General features: G+C 43.5%; 1 protein-coding gene across 2 annotated transcripts in view; it reads right to left on the bottom strand.

Annotated features, from left to right (window-relative positions):
- The window catches only part of PLCE1 (phospholipase C epsilon 1), a 369,385-nt gene that overhangs the window by 96,046 nt on the left and 248,811 nt on the right, over positions 1-24,528 (bottom strand). For both annotated transcript variants that reach the window (XM_055561030.1, XM_055561031.1), the window contains exon 5: positions 2,366-2,511. In XM_055561030.1, coding sequence (XP_055417005.1) covers positions 2,366-2,511 — 146 coding nt within the window. The remainder of the gene's footprint in view (positions 1-2,365; positions 2,512-24,528) is intronic.

The following is a 24,528-nucleotide window of genomic DNA, read 5'->3' as shown; positions in this document are numbered from 1 at the left end:
AGCTGCTATGCTGTGAGGATGGTGGCATCCAGAAGAGAGGAAGCGAGGTCCCCAGACAACAGTCAGCACCAGTTTGCCAGTCAACCACGGAAGGATAAGCACCATCGTATGTTTGTGCTTAGTTGCTCAGTCATGTCCGACTCTTTGCAACCCTAGCCCACAAGGGGGTCTGTAGCCCACCAGGTTCTTCCATCCGTGGGATTTTCCCAGCAAGAATACTCGAGTGGGTTGTCATCTCCTCTTTTGGGGGATCTTCCACACTCAGGGATCTCTTGCCTCTTCTGCATTGCAGGTGGACTCTTTACCACTGAGCCACCAGGGAAGCCCAAGCATCATTAAAACAGGACTATTTTATCATTATATGATCTCTATTTTTTTAAAGAAAAATAATGCAGGGACTTCCCTGGTGGTCCAGCAGTTAAGAATCTGCCTTCCAATGCAGGGGATGTAGGCTTGATTCCTGCTTGGGCAACTAAGATCCCACATGCTGTGGGGTAACTAAGCATGCATGTTGCAGCCAGAGAGAAGCCGGCACACCACAATGGAAGATCCTGCATGCTACAACTAAGATCTTGTGCAGCCCAATAAATAATATTAAAAAAGAAAGGTAGCGCAGATTGTTTGTAGAAAATGTATCACAAAGAGAACCAAATCATCTGCATATAGCCTTTTCTTCACCCAGTACTTTTCTATTTTTCCTTCTTTTGAGCCATGCTTAGTGCATTTGTACGACCATTTTAAATGCCAAGGACATGATCATGTGAGTTTATTCTTAGTTGAGAAAGTTCAAAAGGACGAAAAAATTTCCAACTAAAAATTTTCCTCTCCACCCCCAATCCTGAACCCCTATGTCAGGCCTGGAGAATCAAAGAAAAACCTTGAAATGTTATGAAGCAAGATCTATTTATAGATCTTCATTGGGAAGATGACTCTTAGACAACAACAACAGCAATGACAAGTTCTCTTTTTGAGCCTTACTACATGCCAGACACACATACTCTACACTTCACATTGTCTCATTAAATCCTGTGCAAAGGGATAGGTGCTTTTTATTATTGCCCCCATTTGCAGATGAAGAAACTGAAGCTTAATGAGGTCAAGTAACTAGATCACACAGCTGTTCCACAGGGGAGCCAGGATTTAATTCCCCATTTTTCTAATTCCACCATTTATCCTCTTCTTCCTCATACCACACTCCACCCACAAGAGTGAAGAGCAGCTATTTTATGCAAGGTAACTGATGCTTAAAGGGAATACAGCCAGAGGCTTTAATGATAGAATGCTGATCTTATTATTAGCTTGATGGAGAAGGTGTAAGAAGAAGATATCATAGAAGTTAAGGGCTGCTGCTGCTGCTGCTAAGTCGCTTCAGTCATGTCCGACTCTGCGACCCCATAGACGGCAGCCCACCAGGCTCCTCCATCCATGGGATTTCCAGAAGTTAAGGGCACAGGCTCTGAAATCAAGGTGGCCTCCATTCACATCCTGGCCACACCAGGTGACCTTGGGTGAGTGACTTAATTTCTTCTTATTTTAGACGTTTCTTCTTTCATCCGGTGTGGAAATAATAATAGTATCTACCTCAAAAAACTGTTCTGACAATAGAAAGTTTTAATGCACGGAACATGCTTAGTCCAGTGCTTGACATGTAATAAGTGTTCAATAAAAATGACAGCTAACATTATTTAGTGATACTATTATCAACATAAGCCACTGTCATTGGTGAGGGCAGTCAGTGGTTGGCAGCTTACAGTGCTGGGTAATTTGTAAGGTAGATCTGGGAAGAGACAGGTAACAGTGGGGCACACATGGCAGGAAGGGGAAAGGGGGGTCAGTGATGGTGTTGACGGAGTTAAGCAATCAGACACTCAGCCTGCCCAAGAGCATGGGATCAGGGCAGACACAGCGGAGTAGGATCATGCCTGCTTAATTCTGCAGCACCTCTGAGGAACAGGAATTGTGGCACTAACAGAGGTTAATGTATTTCCCTCAAATAGTCAGTATCAATTGCCTGCTGCTGCTAAGTCACTTCAGTTGTGTCCGACTCTATGTGACCCCATAGACAGCAGCTCACCAAGCTCCCTCGTCCCTGGGATTCTCCAGACAAGAACACTGGAGTGGGTTGTCATTTCGTTCTCCAATGCATGAAAGTGAAAAGTGAATGTGAAGTCACTCAGTCGTGTCTGACTCTTCGCGACCCCATGGACTGCAGCCTACCAGGCTCCTCCGTCCATGGGATTTTCCAGGCAAGAGTACCAGAGTGGGGTGCCATTGCCTTCTCCGAATATGGTTACCCAGACAATTAATTCAGTGCCATTTAGCTGTTAAGAGGAAACCACAGATAACCATATTCCACTGCCCATACCTGAGGCCGGCCAAGAACTCCATGACGGCATTGTAGTTGCCCATGTTCCAGCAGCATTTGGCCACATGAACCAAGTAGGAGAAGACTTCCCGCTTCTCTTCCATGGAGCCCGCCGCGAGGATCAGCCACGTCACCCAGGAGCTCACCTGTAGAATGCAGAGAGGGGTGTCCACTGAAACCAGGCCACGGAAGCTTGACACATACTTTCTAATGAGAAAAATGTTGTTGTTGTTTTTAAGTCAGTTTAGTATTAGGAAATGAAGGACCCTGCCAAGAGACTGAATTGAAGCTCCAGCTCCATCAATGCTTTGCAATGGGATTAACCTCCCTGTTAATCTTCACCTTTAAAACGCAGCTGAAAGGTAATTCATATAATCCCTTTTCATCTATAAAATTCCATGAGACCACAGGAAAACAAGGCCTAAAGGTAATGAGGATTTAAATGTATTTGACTGATGGAGCAAGAAAACACTTAACACATGAACAAAAGTCCATTTGTCAAAGAGTAAAATGCATAATGTTAAATGAAAAAACACAAAAAACTTTTTGAACTATCCTACACAAATGCATTATTTATTATGCTCCTCAAATGACTAAATAATAGAACCAACATGGGACTTATGTTACTGTTCTAAGCACTTCGTATATGTTAACTCATGTATCTCTCACAACAATCCTAAGAGTCAGGAACCATAATTATGCTCATTTTATAGATGAGGAAACTGAAGGACAGAGGGCCTAAGAGACTTGCTCAAAGTTCCCAACCAATAGGTGGCAAAGCCTGAAACTGAACTGAGGTGTGTGCCCCTGGTGGCTCAGAGGTAAAGAATCCATCTTAGCCAAGCAGGAGATGCAGGAAATGCAGGTTACGGGAAGATTCCTTGAGGAAATGGCAACCCACTCCAGTATTCTTGCCTGAAAAATCACAACGAGAGAGGAGCCTGGCAGGCTAAAGTCTATGGGGTAGCAAAGGGTTGAACACAACTGAGCACGCACACATGAAAAATGAAATATGTGTCCCCAAAGTGTCACTATTAACTATTCACTAAACACCTAATGTAGATACTTTTCTCCTCTAGGCTTAAATTTACTCTAATGTGATTTGCCTTTCTACTACACAGACTGGAGTATCATTTCAGTTCAGTTCAGTAGCTCTGTCTGAGTCTTTGCAACCCTATGGACTACAGCATGCCAGGCTTCCCTGTCCATCATCAACTCCCAGAGCTTACTCACACTCATGTCCATCCAGTCAGTGATACCATCCAACCATTTCATCCTCTGTCGTTCCTTTCTCCTCCCACCTTCAATCTTTCCCAGCATCAGAATCTTTTCCAATGAGTCAGTTCTTCATATCAGGTGGCCAAAGTATTGGAGTTTCAGCTTCAGCATCAGTCCTTCCAATAAATATTCAGGACTGATTTCCTTTAGGATGGACTGGTTTGATCTCCTTGCAGTTCAAGAGACTCTCAAGAGTCTTCAACAACACAGTTCAAAAGCATCAATTCTTCTGTGCTCAGCTTTCTTTATAGTCCAACTCTCATATCCATACATGACTACTGGGAAAACCATAGTTTTGACTAGATGGACCTTTGTCGGCAAAGTAGTCTCTGCTTTTTAATTTGCTGTCTAGGTTGGTCATAGCTTTTCTTCCAAGGAGCAAGCATCTTTTAATTTCATGGCTGCAGTCACCATCTGCAGTGATTTTGGAGCCCAAGAAAATAAAGTCTGACACTGTTTCCATTGTTTCCCCATCTATTTGCCATGAAGTGATAGGACCAGATGCCATGATCTTAGTTTTCTGAATGTTGAGCTTTAAACCAACTTTTTCACTCTTCTCTTGTGCTTCATCCAGCCCAGCATTTCATATGATGTACTCTGCATATAAGTTAAATAAGCAGGGTGACAATATACAGCCTTGACATACTCCTTTCCTGATTTGGAACCAGTCTGTTGTTCCATGTCCAGTTCTAATTGTTGCTTCTTGACCTGCATACAGATTTCTCAGGAGGCAAGTAAGGTGGTCTGGTATTCCCATCTCTAAGAATTTTCCACAGTTTGTTGTGATCCAAACAGTCAAATGCTTTGGTGTAATCAATAAAGCAGAAGTAGATGTTTTTCTGGAACTCTCCTGCTTTTTCGATGATCCAATGGATGTTGGCAATTTGATCTCTGGTTCCTCTGCCTTTTCTAAATCCAGCTTGAACATCTGGAAGTTCATGGTTCACGGACTGGTGAAGCCTGGCTTGGAGAATTTGGGGTATTATTTTGCTAGTGTGTGAGATGAGTGTTATTGTGCAGTAGTTCAAACATTCTTTGGCATTGCCTTTCTTTGGGATTGGAATGAAAACCGACCTTTTCTAGTCCTGTGGCCACTGCTGAGTTTTCCAAATTTGCTGGCATATTGAGTGCAGCACTTTCACAGCATTACCTTTTAGGATTCGAAATAGCTCAACTGGAATTCCATCACCTCCACTTGCTTTGTTTGTAGTGATGCTTCCTAAGGCCCACTTGACTTTGCACTCCAGGAGGTCTGGCTCTAGGTGAGTGATCACACCATCGTGATTATCTAGGTCGTGAAGATCTTTTTTGTACAGTTCTTCCGTGTATTCTTGCCACCTCTTCTTAATATCTTCTGCTTCTATTAGGTCCATACCACTTCTGTCCTTTATTGAGCCCATCTTTGCATGAAATGTTCCCTTAGGTATCTCTAATTTTCTTGAAGAGATCTCTTGAAGAGATTTCTTGAAGAGAGCACTAGAGATCTTTCCCATTCTATTGTTTTCCTCTATTTCTTTGCATTGATCACTGAGGTAGGCTTTCTTGTCTCTCCTTGCTGTTCTCAGGAACTCTGCATTCAAATGGGTATATCTTTCCTTTTCTCCATTGCCTCTAACTTCTCTTCTTTTCTCAGCTATTTGTAAGGCTTCCTCAGACAACCACTTTGCCTATTTGCATTTCTTTTTCTTGGGGATGATCTTGATCACTGCCTCCTGTACAATGTCACAAACCTCTGTCCCTAGTTCTTCAGGCAATCTGTCTATCAGATATAATCCCTTGAATATATTTGTCACTTTTCTTGTATAATCATAAGGGATTTTATTTAGGTCATACCTGAATGGTCTTGTGGTTTTCCCTACTTTCTTCAATTTAAGTCTGAATTTGGCAATAAAGAGTTCATGATCTGAGCCACAGTCAACTCTTGGTCTTGTTTTTGCTGACTGTATAGAGCTTCTCCATCTTCGGCTGCAAAGAATATAATCAATCTGATTTTGGTATTGACCATCTGGTGATGTCCATGTGTAGAGTCTTCTCTTGTGTTGTTGGAAGAAGGTATTTGCTATGACCAGTGCAACTGGAGTAGAATACTCAATAATAATCTACTATTTACGTCCCCCCTCTATGGTATGCAGCCTCAAAATCCTTTGCTTAATCTCTAAGATTATTTTGCTGCTACCTATACTTTGGTGTTCTGACACTAATGTTCACTTAAGTTACTTTCTCCATCCTGGTTAGGGTCTGGGCTGATAAGTTCAGTTGTTAGTAGATCAAAGCCTTGGTCTTAACCTTGATTCCCCCACCCCCACCCCTGTCATGGTCCACTAGTTTTACTTGGTTCAGGAACAGTGCAGAAACCTGGGGAGCAACTCATTTCTCTGACTTGAGTGAGAGTGGAGCCCAAACAGAGAAGGTTACAGGGGGAAAATTTCAAGGTCTAAGGGAACACTTCTCTGCCTTCTTTCCTCCAAATAAAATGAGAGGAATGAATGGCATTTAGTGCTGGCAGCAACCACAGAGGGCAGCTCAACTTCTTTCTTCCAGATCAAGAATCCAAGGCTCGTGGGAGAAATTGACTTGCCAACATCACAATTCTTATGGATGTCAAAACTAGGACTCCCAGGCTGGTGCTCTTTCCTCTGATGAAGGGAAGTTAGTTTTAGTAAACTTGGCACTGGTAGGTCCTTCTAAGCACTCAATAAGAGATGCACACTTGAAGACAGAGATGGAATCAAAGGAGAAGGTACCAAGAAGAGTATCAAAACATGATTTAAAAATGAAAAAAAAAAACAACAACAAAAAACAGAAGAGATCAGTGCTAAAAACACCTTTCCTTTCCCTGTACAGAAACAAGTAGGAAACAGTAACAGAGAGTTTCCATGCTAGCACAGGGTTATAATCTGGTACCAGTCAGGAGCACTGCAGTAATAATCTGTCTCTTCTTTTCTGAAATTGGCTGAAGCAGAAAGTGATGGGCCACCTGCTAGCCTGGAGCCCAGCCACAGTCCAATAGGCTCTCAGCAGGCACCACCACTCTCCACCTGCTCGGATTTAGCTGAGCTCTCGTGAGACGTCAGGGAACAGATCTGGAATCTGTTCCAGATTCCAGACCCCTAGGATGAGCCAGGGTCCAGATCATCCTGCAAAGAATTAAGAGCCTCTTGGGAAAGAGATAACCTTTCCTTTGGTCTCCTGGGACTCCTCTGGGAGCACAGGAGACCTCTGGGATTCCCAGAGCCAACCCCTCTCCTGCAGCTGTGAGCAATCCCTGGCTCACTGCTTCTTGGCCTTGCCCCTTTACCTATTTACCTAGTTACCAGTCACTTTTGTGGAACTCTGGCTCTCTAGACCAAGACATTATATTGCCAATATAGACTGAGTGTTGTTAAAGTTTTCAATCAATTCTTCTGTTGGTGTGATCAGCTTTTGATAAGCCCTGTCCACCTGATGTGAAGAGCTGACTCAAAGACCCTGATGCTGGGAAAGATTGCAGCCAGGATGAGGAGAGGGTGAAAGAGGATGAGATGGTTGCATTACATCATCAACTCAAGGGATGTGAGTTTGCGCAAACTCTGGAAGATAGTGAAGGTCAGGGAACCCTAGCGTGATGCAGACCATGAGGTCAAAAAGAGTTAGACAAGACACGACTGAGTGACTGAACAGCAACAACAACAATCCTGCCAAAAGAAGTCATCAGAAAACACTCAGAATCACGACGTCATTGACTCTTTGAGCTAGACATTCAAATCCATCTCCTTAAAATAAAGATGAAATACTTAAACATTTAAAGTTGTTCTTCAAAGACACCCAATGCATTAATTCTTGAGGCCTCTGGCTGTATTTTTCTATGGATTTAGCTCCTTTCCTGTTGAAATGGATGGAAAATCAGCATTTCTGCAAAGTCACTGTTCTTTCAGGCTATTTTGGTACCACACAGCGACTTCTCAGTGCTGTGACCTGAAAGGGTTAACACATCTTCCCCTGGAGAGACCTGCTTCACAGAGCAGGCACTGACCTTCATGTGGTTTATGCCTCAGTCCTGACCACACATCCAGATTTATTTCCTATCAGTCAAATTATTTTCCATATACTTTCCCACAATGCTAGGAAAAAAATAGTGATACCATATTTCACATGGAAACCTAATTTAAACCAACTGTTCCATCTCTAAGTGTGAGTCCCTAGGGCTTGGTTATTGAGATTATGTAAGCACTGCTATCATAAACACATGCACACACACATGCATAATATCTGCCTACAGACTTCGGGGACAATTCTTACTGTGGCCTAATGTATTAATAATTTCACAAGCATTAAGTAACAAGAGTGCCACCACTAATTCTAAAAAAAGCAAATTATAAAATGATGCAAAAAGAAAACAAGGATTCAGTGATGACAGTAAAACGTAGACCACAGCATAAACATGGCCATATTTACTAAGTGGACAAAAGAATGTGTTGCCAATCCATAAAGACTTTCAGGAAACCACACAGAAAAACACAAAAAAATCGCATGTGTACAGTACTACGACTCAAACACAGGGAACAGTCCTAGAGCAGAAAGGTGTTATATGTGGCAGATTATTTTGCCTCACTGCAATGGTCAGCACAGCACAGAGAGAGAGCCTGGGCCCTAGCCCCATTCTTCAGTGTTCCTCCCAGAGGCTCTGTGCTTACCCTGACAATCCTGAGCCCTTTCTACATGGCTACAGCTCCTCTATAACTGTTTTATTTTCCTTCCTTCTCAGGCCTTTCTCAGTATTCTGAGGCCCACAGACTGAACAACTTGCTCTCTCTCCCCACATCAAACACCTTACTGGCATCATATAAGCTCAGTTTGAGAGGAATGTTCTTGCTCCATTCAACGTGACCTTTCCCTGGTCCACCACGCCTTGCCTATGTCCTTTGTAAAGCTGAGTCCTTACCCTGGCCCCGGAGGCCCCAGTCTGTTCTCCAGTCTCACCTTGGCTCTCCCCAAGGTGCTTGGGGAGGTGCTCTTGGGGAGGTGAACCAAGCTTTTCCCATCTTAGGGAGCTTGCACTGGTTGTTCCTCCTAAGGGAAGGTACCCCATTCCCATCCCTCCACCTCTGCTTTAGCTAACATTGACTCATCCTTTAGGCAGAACCATGCTTAGGCCTGTGGCCAGGCACCCTGCCCATGCCCCAAGCTATAGAGGCCCAGGTTGGCCCTCATTCAGCTGTGTCCCGCCTTCCCTCCAATAGAATAAGAAGCCTGTGGGCCAGAGGGAACATGTCAGCCCACCAGCAGATCACTCACCCCTGTAGACCAGTATTCCGAATCCCCTGTTTAAGCACCCCACTTCTAGGACGGCAAGGGACTGATGTTTGGATCAGTCCTCCTGAGGGCCAGTCACAACAGTAGGCCTGAAGGCTGGCCAAGGGCGGGTAGTATATGGACAGAGTTTACCCTTGGGCTCAAGGTGTCCACATGCTACAGGCTTATGAGCCGGGATGGAAGGCGGAGGTGGGCAGGCCACAGGCTGGGGTATGGGGCCTTTCTTTGTACTTCATCCCGACTCCCCTAAAGTCAGGGGCAGGGCTGTGTTCAGGAATCTGATGAAAGCCTCAGTACCTTGGGGAGGCTCGCCTGACTTCCCACGTGGGCAGGGTCCACGCGCTCTGTGCTAGGTGGTGCCCCAGCCCCCCTGCGCCGTCAGCACTGTGTTCCCCAGAAGGCTGACTTGGGGGCTGCCGTGCTCACCAGCAGCACAGCCCACTCCAGACGCTCGAGGGCAGTCACGTGTGAATGCGTGTGACCTCCCTGGGAGGGCCGTTCTGACGGCTCACCTAGCACCTCACACACAGCCTCCTCCGGCTTCCCTTTCACTGGATGTTGGACCTTGCGTCCAGTGTCACGTATGCACTTGGATTCTCACAGCAGCACGCGTTTGCCTCTGGCTTATTTTGGTTATATTTGTGTGCCTGACTCTTTCACATGGATCTCTTCTGTCTCCCCCCGCACCCCCACCCAGACCTCCAGGGCAGAGACCATCTTTCCCACATCCCCAGTGCGGGGATGTTCGGTGCCCCTGACAGGCAGGCAGGCCACTCAGAGTCCCAGGAGGCCATGGGCAGAGAGGATTCTCAGCCTTCAAATGGTCAGAGATTATATTTGGGAAAAGGCCTGAACACTTCCTACTGCTGTTCCCAGGTCCAGAAAAGGGGGACCGATGACTTCCTGCCAAAAACCTTTTTTTGAATATCCTGAGCAGAAGTTTTCGTAGAAAGATGATCCTTTGTAGTGGGTATCTGGTCACCCTCACTGCAAAGTCCAGGCTCGAATGGTAAAGTCTAAAGAAGGCCATGAAGTCTGTCTAGAAAAGCTCCTCTGAAGTGGATTGTGTGTGGTGCATATCTTTATCCACCCTCTACAGAGCTTTATTAGAACAACCCTTGAACCAGGGCAATTGGCATGCACATGCAGGTAACACACACACACACACACACACACACACACACACACACACACATCCCTGCCTAAGCGGCACTCCTCACAACACGGCACATCTGCATCAGAATCTTTAGGGTTTTATTCAAATACAGATTACAAGGCCCCACTCAGACCTAGAAACCAGACTCTCTAGATCTGCAGACCAGGAATCTGCGTTCTCACATGCACTTAAGTTGAGAGCTTTCCCTGGGATTCAGTGTCCCTTTCTGGGCCCCTGAGCCTCGAGTCAGGAAGCATCACTTCCGTAGTACCTGTCCAGTACCCTAAGTCACCACCTCTGTGACAGCACCTGAGGCTGGAGCTCTGACCCATTTGGAACTCAGAACTCGGAGCCGGCAGAAGATGGCATGGCACAGTGGTGAGGAGCATGGGCCTCGGAGTGGACCTGTCTTCAACTCCCAGCCCCACTGTCACTCTGTGCAGGTCCCCGAGGCCAGCGATCTACCCTCTCGGAGATTCCATTTCTTTTCCAGTAAAAGGGGAATAACAATATTTTCCCCATAAAATTGTCATCAGGATGAACCTGGAGACTATACCTAGGACCTCAACGTGGTGCTCAGTGTGTAGTTAAGAGTTCAACAGAAGTGGAGTACTGCGGCCACCTGCCACTTCTATAACCACTATTGGTACCGCTATCTGAGTTCCAGGAAACAGAGCACAGAAATCCAGGGAGAGGAGTCTCTAAGTCTCAGTTCCTAACCCCATGGAAGGAAGAAATCCAAGGCTGGATCAGGAAGAACCTGTAGTAGCCTTAAGAAGGGCTTGTCCCCAAGTGCAAGCCTGTCCTAAAAGGATAGTTCACCTATTTCCTGTTCTCTGAAGGCTTCTCTGCCTCCTCATTAGGAAGAAAATATCATTTTTCCTATTTAAATCGCCCAATTCATATACACATGTAGATTTATCATTTTGCTAGCATCCTCCCTGAGGATGTGAAGTGAGTGCAGAAGAAACTCCTGTCCTGCCTGGCGTGGTTTCACCATAACTTTGTCTAGGAGAGACTCAGAAAAAAGGAGATACTTGAAGGTGGCTTCTGGCGAAGCCCTGAACACATTCTGGATTATACCCTCCCTTCTTGCCCTCAAACTGCAGCACAACTGTCTACAGAACAAACTCTCCACCTCTTTTTTTCAGCACTCAGTCCTGGTACCATCTGATCTAAATTTACATCTCCAGCATTAATTTTGACTGTTTCCCACTACTCATCTGTCTGACATTCCAATCCCACTACATATCATACCATTTCCTATTCTCAGCCTATTCCTCCTATCTCTACAGTGTTGCTCAGTCTGCTCCTTGTGCTGTGAACATGTGCTTGTTTCCTTTTGCTTGTCCAACATTTCTTAGCTGAACTGCCTTTTCTCCACTTCAATCTATACAGATTACATGAAGCTGCACCCATACCCCCCACCTTTAGGCCTGGCCTCAGTGATTTGTTCAGAGATGGGTATAGGACCCACGTCAGGCCAACCAGAAGTCTCCCTGAGTCTTCTGCTGAAACTGTTAGGAAAAAAGACACAATCTTTTCATCAGAATCATAAACTTCAAAGATATGAGCCTGGAGCTATCAACAGCCACCTTTGCCACAATATCAGGAAAGCCTGCCTGAGAATTGAGCCAGCATAAAAGAAAGATGAAATAGATTCCTGAGGCTATTGGTCAGATTCCTAGATCCAGCCATACTTGAAGCCCTGAGAATATTTCATTTAATAAATGAACAAATTCCCTTATTTTGTTTGAGCAGGTTGCTATTGCTATTAACTTGTAACTGGAAAGAAAAATTCTTAACTCTATCAGATGACCCTCATTCTTCCAACAAACACTTACTGAGTATTTACCATGCACTGCACCACATAGGATATTAGCAAACAAGACAAACATGGTATCTCCTGTGGGGAGCTTGGAGCCTCATGGGGGAAAATAATATAAACAAGGAATTAAATAATAGTGTGGTTGACACATGATTAGGTAAATACAAGGCCAACTTTATATGCTACCATCTTTGGAAGTCCAGAATGAAGTCCGGTCTTTTTACCACTCCTTGGTCCCAGTCAAACCCCCAAAGCACTTTGTTTATGCCTCTCTACAGAGCTTATTCTTCCCAAGCAGTTACTGCATGCCTGTGAACTTGCCAGGAACATGCTAGGCATGGGGGCAGGAGAGGTTGGACCAAGTATGAGAAAAGTAAGTGAGCATGTTCTGCACTGCAATGAAGGCAACTGTATATATGTCCACCTTCTCTAAATAGTCAGCTCCTTAAAAATAGGGACCATATCACTCAGCCATCTTTCTATTGTTTGCAGAATGTCTTCCCCGTAGTTTGCAAAAGATAACTGTTTATTCTCAAATTCTTCAACTAAAAATTCCCTATATACTCAGAAATTAGATTCTAAATTCACTAGAATTGTTTACTGTTTTTGATGGCTTCACAGCTGAATTCTACCAAAAATTTAGAGAAGAGCTAACACCTATCCTGCTCAAACTCTTCCAGAAAATTTCGGAGGATGGTAAACTTCCAAACTCATTCTATGAGGCCACCATCACCCTAATACCAAAACCTGACAAAGATCCCACTAAAAAAGAAAACTACAGGCCAATATCACTGATGAACATAGATGCAAAAATCCTTAACAAAATTCTAGCAATCAGAATCCAACAACACATTAAAAAGATCATACACCATGACCAAGTGGGCTTTATCCCAGGGATGCAAGGATTCTTCAATATCCGCAAATCAATCAATGTAATACACCACATTAACAAATTGAAAAATAAAAACCATATGATTATCTCAATAGATGCAGAGAAAGCCTTCGACAAAATTCAACATCCATTTATGATAAAAACTCTCCAGAAAGCAGGAATAGAAGGAACATACCTCAACATAATAAAAGCTATATATGACAAACCCACAGCAAACATTATCCTCAATGGTGAAAAATTGAAAGCATTTCCTCTAAAGTCAGGAACAAGACAAGGGTGCCCACTTTCACCATTACTATTCAACATAGTTTTGGAAGTTTTGGCCACAGCAATCAGAACAGAAAAAGAAATAAAAGGAATCCAGATTGGAAAAGAAGAAGTAAAGCTCTCACTGTTTGCAGATGACATGATCCTCTACATAGAAAACCCTAAAGACTCCACCAGAAAATTACTAGAACTAATCAATGACTATAGTAAAGTTGCAGGATATAAAATCAACACACAGAAATCCCTTGCATTCCTATACACTAATAATGAGAAAACAGAAAGAGAACTTAAGGAAACAATTCCATTCACCATTGCATAAATGAATAAAATACTTAGGAATATATCTACCTAAAGAAACTAAAGACCTATATATAGAAAACTATAAAACACTGGTGAAAGAAATCAAAGAGGACGCTAACAGATGGAGAAATATACCATGTTCATGGATTGGAAGAATCAATGTAGTGAAAATGAGTATACTACCCAAAGCAATCTATAGATTCAATGCAATCCCTATCAAGCTACCAACAGCATTCTTCACAGAGCTAGAACAAATAATTTCACAATTTGTATGGAAATACAAAAAACCTCGAATAGCCAAAGCGATCTTGAGAAAGAAGAATGGAACTGGAGGAATCAACCTACCTGACTTCAGGCTCTACTACAAAGCCACAGTTATCAAGACAGTATGGTACTGGCACAAAGACAGAAATATAGATCAATGGAACAAAATAGAAAGCCCAGAGATAAATCCACGCACATATGGACACCTTATCTTTGACAAAGGAGGCAAGAATATACAATGGATTAAAGACAATCTCTTTAACAAGTGGTGCTGGGAAATCTGGTCAACCACTTGTAAAAGAATGAAACTAGAACACTGTCTAACACCATACACAAAAATAAACTCAAAATGGATTAAAGATCTAAACGTAAGACCAGAAACTATAAAACTCCTAGAGGAGAACATAGGCAAAACACTCTCTGACATACATCACAGCGGATCCTCTATGACCCACCTCCCAGAATATTGGAAATAAAAGCAAAAATAAACAAATGGGGCCTAATTAACCTTAAAAGCTTCTGCACATCAAAGGAAACTATTAGCAAGGTGAAAAGACAGCCTTCAGAATGGGAGAAGATAATAGCAAATGAAGCAACTGACAAACAACTAATCTCGAGAATATACAAGCAACTCCTACAGCTCAACTCCAGAAAAATCAATGACCCAATCAAAAAATGGGCCAAAGAACTAAATAGACATTTCTCCAAAGAAGACATACAGATGGCTAACAAACACATGAAAAGATGCTCAACATCACTCATTATCAGAGAAATGCAAATCAAAACCACTATGAGGTACCATTTCACGCCAGTCAGAATGGCTGCGATCCAAAAGTCTACAAGTAATAAATGCTGGAGAGGGTGTGGAGAAAAGGGAACCCTCTTACACTGTTGGTGGGAATGCAAACTAGTACAGCCACTATGGAGAACAGTGTGGAGATTCCTTAAAAAACTGGAAATAGAACTGCCTTATGATCCAGCAATCCCACTGCTGGGCATACACACTGAGGAAACCAGAAGGGAAAGAGACACGTGTACCCCAATGTTCATCGCAGCACTGTTTATAATAGCCAGGACATGGAAGCAACCTAGATGTCCATCAGCAGATGAATGGATAAGAAAGCTGTGGTACATATACACAATGGAGTATTATTCAGCCATTAAAAAGAATACATTTGAATCAGTTCTAATGAGGTGGATGAAACTGGAGCCTATTATACAGAGTGAAGTAAGCCAGAAAGAAAAACACCAATACAGTGTACTAACGCATATATATGGAATTTAGAAAGATGGTAACAATAACCCTGTGTACGAGACAGCAAAAGAGACACTGATGTATAGAACAGTCTTATGGACTATGTGAGAGAGGGAGAGGGTGGGAAGATTTGGGAGAATGGCATTGAAACATGTAAAATATCATGTATGAAACGAGTTGCCAGTCCAGGTTCGATGCACGATACTGGATGCTTGGGGCTGGTGCACTGGGACGACCCAGAGGGATGGAATGGGGAGGGAGGAGGGAGGAGGGTTCAGGATGGGGAACACATGTATACCTGTGGCGGATTCATTTTGATATTTGGCAAATCTAATACAGTTATGTAAAGTTTAAAAATAAAATAAAATTTAAAAAAAAAAAGGAATAAAGAATCCCATCAAAAATGGAAAAAAAAAAAAGAAAGAAAGAAAAATAAATAAAACACACTTTTCATTTATTCTTCCATTTAACCAAAAGCTTGTATCATAAGCTTATATTACATGTGACTATTCTCAGGATGTTAACTCTAGAAACTTTGACAAGTCCTCAATTTCACACGACATACTTAAACTGCTTTTTTGCATAAAGCATACAGTTATTATAAGTTTTTAAAATGCTTTGCTGTTCCATTCTTTGTGACATTACTTTACTTTTAAATATTGAAGTATAATTGACATATATTAGTTTCAGGTGTACAACATAATGATTTAATATTTGTATCTATTATGAAACAATCACCAGAATAAGTCCAGTTAGCATCCATTACCATACACACACAATTTTTTTTTCTTGTAATGAGGACTTTTAAGATCTCTTCAGTTCAGTTCAGTTCAGTCGCTCAGTCGTGTCCGACTCTTTGCGACCCCATGAATCGCAGCACCCCAGGCCTCCCTGTCTATCACCAGCTCCCGGAGTTCACTCAGACTCACATCCATCGAGTCAGTGATGCCATCCAGCCATCTCCTCCTCTGTCATCCCCTTCTTCTCCTGCCCCCAATACTCCCAGCATCAGAGTCTTTTCCAAGGAGTCAACTCTTCGAATGAGGTGGCCAAAGTACTGCAGTTTCAGCTTTAGCATCATTCCTTCCAAAGAAATCCCAGGGCTGATCTCCTTCACAATGGACTGGTTGGATCTCCTTGCAGTCTAAGGGACTCTCAAGAGTCTTCTCCAACACCACAGTTCAAAAGCATCAATTCTTTGGCGCTCAGCCTTCTTCACAGTCCAACTCTCACATCCATACATGACCACAGGAAAAACCATAGCCTTGACTAGACGGACCTTTGTTGGCAAAGTAATGTCTCTGCTTTTCAATATGCTATCTAGGTTGGTCATAACTTTCCTTCCAAGGAGTAAGCGTCTTTTAATTTCATGGCTGCAGTCACCATCTGCAGTGATTTTGGAGCCCAAAAACATAAAGTCTGACACTAGCAACTTTTAAAAATGCAATACGGTGTTATTAATGATAACATGTTGATTACCATTATATATATTATATATATTATATATATATATATATAATGTCTTCATGACTTCATTATTTTATAACTGTAAATTTGTACATTTTGACCCCTTAACTCATTCCCCTCCCAGCCTTCCCTGACCTCTGGCAACCAGCAAACTGTTCTCTGCATCTATGAGTTTTGTTTTTTGTTTTGTTTTGTTTTGTGTGATTTAAATACCACATATAAGTGAAGCCACAAGGTAGTTCTCTTTCTCTGATTTATTTCACTTAGTATAACACCCTTGAGGAGGTCCATTCACATTCTCCACAAATGACAAGATTTCATTCCTTTGTATGGATAGTTACTATTTTAAAATCAACCGTTGGACATACTTGGACTTAAAGATGCAAATGCCATTTCTATTTAAATGGTCTACAGAGAATTATAATGGCTGTGCAGGCTGTGTTACCCTCTTCTCTCTTACTACAGCTGAATGGATTATTCATTCTGAAAACAGTTTTTAAAAACTATTCAGGAATAAGCCTCATTTTATGCATATTCCCTCCTTTTGTAAAAGTATTATCATTGTCCTGGAACAGGGTCTTTTTAATTTCATCCCATTTTAATAATGGGATTAACACTCACCACTAGGGACTTCCCTGATGATCCAGTGGTTAAGAATCCACCTTCCAATGCAGAGGATGAGGGTTTGATACCTGGTTGGGGAACTAAGATCCCACACCTTGTGGAGCAACTAAGCCTGTGCTCTACAACTACTGAAGCCCACTCGCTCTGGAGTCTACAGGCCACATCTAGAGAGTCTGTGTGCCGCAACGAAAGATCCCACGTAACAGGGATGATCCTGCATGCGCAACTAAGGCCCAGTGCAGTCAAATCAATCAATTAATAAAAAAAAAAACCCAAGGGTAGCAGTTCACGTAAAACGTCTTGACATGAGATGTCAGCTCCACACTATCCTGATCCTATTGCAGGATCACTTATGAATCAATTTCTTTTCCTCTTTGTATGATTTTAATAATAATACTTACAGTAACAATAGCTTCAAAGTACTGGTCATGTGCTATGAGAGGGACACTGCTTATTCCATTTAATCCCCTCAGCCCTAGACAGCTGGTACTAACAGTGTTCCCATTTTACAGATGGGGAAACTGAGGTTCAAAGTGGCTGAGCTAGCCAGTCCAAGGTGACACAACCTGTAAACTAGGAACAAGACAAATCAAAAGCCTGTGCTTTTAAACTACGTGCTTTATTCTTTTCCATTTTCTCTTGAGCATTAGACTAAAGAGGGCCAACTTTTACTCCTGACGAGGGCCCTGATTTACTGAACGAAGAAATGCCTTTACACAGGCTATGCAAAGCTCTGCTCCAGATCTGAGCAGTTGAGTCTCATCTCCTGTAGAAATAGGATGTTGGCATCCTGATAGGTCTCAGAGAATGTGGTGCAGTGGCTTGCCAGCTGTCCCCAGTGTTCCTGTTCTGTCACCTGTGTAAAGTTCTAAGTTTTCTCCAACAAGTGTGAATTTGAAGTGAGAGAAGCCCTGCGAGAGGTTCCATCCCTGAGCTCACTCCTGGGGGCAGCGAGGTGTCCTGGGCAGAGGTCTGAGAAAGTGTCAGGAGCCCTAAGAAACCTCTCCCTGAGCTGCTGCCACCACAGGAGTGGCCCCATTCTGAGGTGCTCTGAGTGGAGGACAGGAAATGGCCTCCCTGGTTACCTAAGTCCCCCAGTGGGCAACTCACTGGCCACAGGCCACACTGCTTGGAGAAGGGAGAGAGACGGTTGTCTTCTCGGGCCACTGAGCAGGGCCAGAGGTTCTGAGACCTGCTGTGAATCACTCTGGACCCCAGGGCAGGTGGATTCCTGTCACAGGAAAGGAAGAATGAGCCCCACAAGTCACTGTTTCACCCCTAGGACCCAATGGCAAATGTTTGCTGACTGCAAGGTGGATGGTAAGCGGGTAACAGGAGATCAACAGTTAAACTGATACCAGTGATCAAGCAGGAAGGAGAAATTGTAAGGGAATAAAATCATTTGCATGTGTTCGCCTATGTTCCTCTAAAGACAAATCTGTGTGAAGAAACAAAGGATATTAGCATCCCACCAAGATCCATTACATCCTCCCTGCTGGGCCCTGGTAGATATAATAGATCATTAAGAGGAAGGTAGTGGAATCTGCTCTCTGTGCTGTACATGTGCGCAGGGGTGAGCTTCTGTGAATGAAGCTTGCTAAGGAATAAATCTGATGAAAACCAGAATTCTGTCATTTTAGCTTCCCTGTTTTAATGGGAGGTGGGATAGAGAAGGGAGAACACAGGATTTGGAGCCAAAGAAATGCAGGTTCACCTCTTGGCACTACTTTTCACTATTTCTGTGACCTTGAACAAGTTTATTACCTTCCCTGAGATTCAATTTTTCACCCATAAAATATCCTGCCATAAGAGAGGTGTGTGGTAACTAATAGACAATAAATATATGTAAAGGGCTCTGGTGGTTAGAGCAGAGTACATACTCAATAAATGTCAAGCAATGCAGATAATGAAAAAAAAAAAAAAAAGCAGCTCCTTCTTCAAAGATGTTTCTTTGAGGAAACCACATTGGCCTTTTAATTACAGTGCCAGCCTCTCTGTTCTGTTTAGCAGAGAGAGACTTCCCACAGATCAAACCCTCAGAAGGAATGATCCTTTGCTTCTTTTAAAGAGGCCAAAAAGGAGAGATACAGGGAAGGCAGAAAGGGAGTAAGAAAAAAATTGAGACCAAAACAAAACAAAAAAGAACAGATCAACAAAAGTCTAAGGACAGTCAGCAGGGATGGGTGGGAAGAGGAAGGATGTGGCGAGGGGGCTGTCTGAGGAAGTGGGGACACGTGGATGTGCTTTGGTGGGAGGGGAAGTGCTTAGAAAACAGCAGTGAGTCACAGCTAGGTTCTACAAGGGCAGCCGCCTTGAGAGCCCTGGCTCCTTTGTCCTGAAACACTAGGTGCACTGGTCCAGAGTGGGGCTAAACAGCACCATGGGACACTGGCCAGTTCGATACCTTTCTCACTTTGTGAGAAGGGGGTCATCTTTTCTAGGGAAAGGATAGATCCCAATTCCAAATAAAACCCAACAGAGCTGTACACGTAAGGCAGAAATTCTAGGATGCCAGCACAAAATAAAAGTACTTGGTGTGTCTCTCCAACCACTGAATCTATGAAAACAAACAATGACTGTCCTGCGATGAGGTCATGTCATTGGGTGAATGGTAACAACCCCGGTGGCACAAAGCTGAGAACTCGAGCCTGACAGCTGAGTGCGCGGAAATTCACTTCAGGAAGCGAACCACTGCCCCGGAGCCTGGCTGCAGCGCTTCCATATTGTACCTGAACTTTGCCCTGTGTGCCACCTGGCATGCTGCTTCATGTCTGCCTACCCCTATGCAGCTTTAGAGTTTGATATCTTGACAGACAGACTCTGTGCCAATTTTGGGCTGTTCTGCATACAGTAGGTGCTTAGTAAATATTTCAATAACTGTAGTTTTCTTTCTGCTTGGAAGACCCAGGGAGAGACAGGTCAGCCGGGTTCTGTGGTAATGGGTCCCAGCCTGTGTTCTGGGGATATGTTCTATCAGATATTAACTGTTTTGTGAAGAAAGTGTCTGGGGCCATTCAGGTTTGGGAGATGCTGGGAATAATTAAGATTTCTTCACTGACAGGATTTCTTAGACCTTTAAATATGCTAACATGCATGGTAAATCTTAAGGGGTTAATATTCAGAGTTTCCCAAATTCTATATGGGTATTAAGTCACTTCAGTCATGTCTGACTCTTTGCGACTCCATGGACTGTAGCTTACCAGGCTCCTCTGTCCATGGGATTCTCCAGGCAAGAATATTGGAGTGGATTGCTACGCCCTCCTCCAGGGGATCTTCCTGACTTGGGGATCGACTCAGGAATCAAGCCTGTATCTCCTGTATTGGCAGGCAGGTTCTTTACCACTAGCGGCACCTGGGAAGCCTGAAATTCTTTATACCATGTCATTTTTCCCTAAAGGAATCCTGGAATATTGGCATTGGATCTCTTTGAGCTCCTGCAGCCTGGAGCCCTCCATAGCCTCATCTCCACTGGCAATTCTGAAGACCTTGGCCTGAGTCTGCTCAACCTTAGAACACGTCCTTCCACCTCTAGAAGCTGCAAGGTGTGAGTGGACTTCAGGGGGTAGAAATAGGCAGAAATGGCAGCCTGTGGTTTTGTGACAGGTGTCAAAATTTCAGAATCAATATATTGTTGTAGGAATTCTAAAACCAATACACAAATAAGATTTTTTTCTTATAATCCATAATGAGGAGATTAAGGCAGGCAGGCAATTATTATTTCATAGCCAAGGCAGTCAGAGGAAAGAGCTGAGCAGACCAGCTTTTAGCTGTGGTTCGACTATACAATATGACAACCACATCAAAGCACCTTAGAGGTCATTTAGATCACTTTCTGTATTTCATAGATGAAGAAACCCAAGAGAACAGAGAAGTCAGGTGACTTAGCCAAGGTTATCCAGCTGGTCAGTGATAGTGCTGGGGCTAGACCTCAGGTCTCTGACCTCAGGATATCCTACAGTCACAATCTGCTGGGGTTCCGCTATCTCTGAGAAGAGGATCTGATGCACTGTCCCCTCCCTCTCTCACTCCCTCCACCCATGGGTCTGCAGAGGCAGGCTTCTCCAGGTGAAGAAGCAGCACATGCCAGCAAGGGGCTAACCTGGTCTGATGGAGAGAGGAGGAGGCTAACTGGAGGAATTGCTGAAGATACTGGCTCAGGGAACCTAAGAGACAGTGGCAGCCGGTCCTAGCTGGCCAAAACCCAAGGAACAAAAGGAAGAAGAGTCAGGACAATGAGAAGCTCTCAGTGGGCAGCTGCCTGCCCACAGAGATTTGGGGCAGGATTCTAGAAGGGAGGCTGGAAGGAAGATAAGGAGAAATTACATTTTGTAGAGTTGCTACTTGTCTTCAGTGATGGCAGGAGAGGTCTGAGGAAGAGTCAAGAAGTCTCCTCTGAAAAAACAAACAAGCAAACAACAAAAAGACCTAGGAAAGGGACTTCCCTGGGGTGCAGTGGTTAAGACTCCATGCTTCCAATGCAGGGGACACAAGTTCAATCCCTGGTCAGGGAAGTAACACCCCACATGCCTGGTGGTGTGGCCAAAAAAAAAAAAAAAAAAAGAAGCTTCTTCTGGTTCTGGGAGGAGGGAGGCAGGTGGGAAGAAGCCTTCCAGGAAGATCCTGCCAGGATGTGTGTTCTGGGAGGGGAGACAATGGCTGCTCACCAGTTTTGGTGTGGAGGATTATGGGTTGGGGACCCCAGTGAATAGTGCATGGGCATAAACCCAAGGACAGGAGCTGCAGAAATTCAAAGCTTGGAGAGACTGGAGGGAGCTTCAGGCCAGCAGAAGAGGGGATTTACTTTGGAGACTGGGGCTGTGCCACACGGCTGCAGGACTTCAGAGTGATTTTGTGTGGACTAAAGTTCTGCTTGTTTTCTTCAGGAGAGTCAGTTAAAGAAGTCTGGGCAGGTGTTGACAGTTTCTGAGGGCATGTTGACACTTTCTATAAAAGTAACTGACCTGTTTGGGGTCTGATAATTTAAGGGTTCCCTGAAAGCCAGGGCAGGAGGCAGTGGGGGACTAAACACCAGCTTTGCTTCTTCTGTGGGGGGAAGGTGAGCTTTGTAGGGGGAGGGTGAGCTTTCACTTCAGAGGAGTTAAAGACACGCTTCTTATCTGGCTCAAGAAATCTCTTTAGAGAAATATTTACTTCGAAAGTGCCTTGGGTACAGATGACAGAGACTGAAAAATAAAAAACGTCACTTAAGTATTAGAAAGTGGCACATCTTATGCCAAAACTAGACGAAACAAGACAAAAGCCCAAAACAAACCAAGATCATGCTTTTGGGGTGCTGACTGGACAAATATTCTTTCCATGATGCAGTGGAGCGGGGGTAGGAAGTGCTTAGAGTCAGAAGTGCTAGGTTCACGTCTCAGCTCTAACATTTACTAACTGTGATACTGGGCCAACTACTTACTCTCATCTATTCCTTCAATTTAAAGCAGGCATGTCAGCAACACCTACCTTACAGAATGGTAGGGTTAAATGAAATAAGGTGAGAGTGCTTATAAGCACAGTAGAAAGGTTAGCCAATTTTACTAATATTAATGAGCACACAGTCAATGATTTCCAGATATGGCATTTGTAGGCACCTACATTTGATGTGGCATTTAAATTAAAATATTTAAGTAATGTCTTTAAAACATTTATTTACTGATTTATTTACTGGCCGAGCTGGGTCTTCGTTGCCGCAAGGGCTTTGCTCTAGTCGTGGTGAATGGGGGCTACTCTCTAGCTGTGGTGTGTGGGCTTCTCGTTGTGGTGGCTTCTCCTGTTGCAGAGCAGGGGCTCCAGGGTGTGAGGGCTTCAGTGGTTGTGGTGCACTGGCTTAGCTGCTCTGCAGCTTGTGGGATCTTCCTGGATCAGGGATTGAACACACATCTCCTGCACTGGCAGGTGGATTCTTTACCACTGAACCAGCAAGGAAGACCTAATTAACGTCTTATTATGTATCTCTCACCACTCCCTCACTGGCCCCTGCTCCATGAGCTATTAATGTCCACAGGTAAACTGACAGATGTTAATAAGAGAGCAAAAGCAAATTCTGCTATGAGTGGATGAGAGTTCAGTGTATAATATAAAACTAAGACTATCTGAAACCATTTTCATATAAGATTGAGTAAATGATTTCTATTTTCTCTTAGTTTTCTAAGATACAGTCAAAACCTCAGATGTTTTAGTCAAATATTTTTCTGAAACAAAATTGGTATGCATAATTTTTTTTCCTTTTAACTGTAAATGAATAGACTAGAGCCTTCTATCAAATCTGTTCAACACCTGCAGCATATAAACCCAGGCCCAGATTTCCTAAAAATGTTGGACATGTTTTAGTATTTTAATGATAAAACCCAGATGTCTTGTTTTACATGCCCTGGAAGAAAAGAAACATACAACCTTACAAAGAACACTTACCATTTTAAATCTGATTAAACTCTATGCCAAACAAGGACTGGAAAGAGTATGATGTTTGTACAAACAATCTTTTAGAAAGTATTTTTCAAATCCACTTAAATGTCCTGGAAAACTCCTGAAATGTGAGCCAGCAATATTTATTTACATTCCATCCCTGCATTGGAATATTAGTTTGGGGTCATGTCTTTGTGCTTAGAGTAGGAGTCAAGGTGATGATTAGTTTGATTCTCCAATTTATTTCCAGGTCTGTATGGAATGAACCCTACTTTGGTCACATATAGAAGACAATACCATTTAGAGCCCAGTGGCTTAGAACCACCTGTGAGAACTGGCCATTTAGTGTCTAATTCTATAGATCTGGGGATGGGGAGGGGAGGAATCTGTCCTATTAAATTAAATAACTAAGTGTTAGTCACTTCAGTCATGTCCGACTCTTTGCGACCCCATGGACTGTAGCCCACCAGGCTTCTCTGTCCATGGGGGTTCTCCAGGCAAGAACACTAGAGTGGGTTGCCATTCCCTCCTCCAGGGGATCTTCCCAACCCAGGGATCAAACCCAGGTCTCCTGCATTGTAGTTGGACTCTTTACCATCTGAGCCAGCAGAGGAGTCCTATTAAAAAGTCTTTCTAGATGATACTGATTAAGCCTAGGAACTGCTGAGCTAGGGCTCTGGCTGTTTCAAACTTCAGTATGCACAGGAATTTGGGGGGATTTTGTTAAAATGTAGGTTCTGATTCAGTAGGTCCGGGTTGAGGTTGGGGTTGAGTGGGGAGATTCTGCATTTTGTTCTCAGGCCTCTTCAGTCTTTTTCCATCAGGAATGATTTCTCCATATCTCTCTGTCTTTCATGTCCTCTACAGTTTCAAAGATTGCAGGCTTCCATTCTGTAGGACAGCCCTTTGCCTAGGTCCGTGGGATACTTCCTCATGACAGGACTTCAGTTTCACTGTTTGAGCAGAAATGCCCCAGAATGAAACTGGGTTCATCTCAGTGCATCACAACAGAGGTTACAGGATGACACCACTTGTTCATATAGATCTTGATCATGTGGCCAGATCTCTGCACCATAACGTCACCATTTGTCCTCGATAACTGATCAGTGTTTATGTGGAGGTCATTCAATGA

The sequence above is a fragment of the Bubalus kerabau genome, chromosome 22 (assembly GCF_029407905.1).
Source record: "Bubalus kerabau isolate K-KA32 ecotype Philippines breed swamp buffalo chromosome 22, PCC_UOA_SB_1v2, whole genome shotgun sequence".
NCBI classification, from domain to species: Eukaryota; Metazoa; Chordata; class Mammalia; order Artiodactyla; family Bovidae; genus Bubalus; species Bubalus kerabau.
This window is presented reverse-complemented; position numbering and strand designations above follow the sequence as displayed.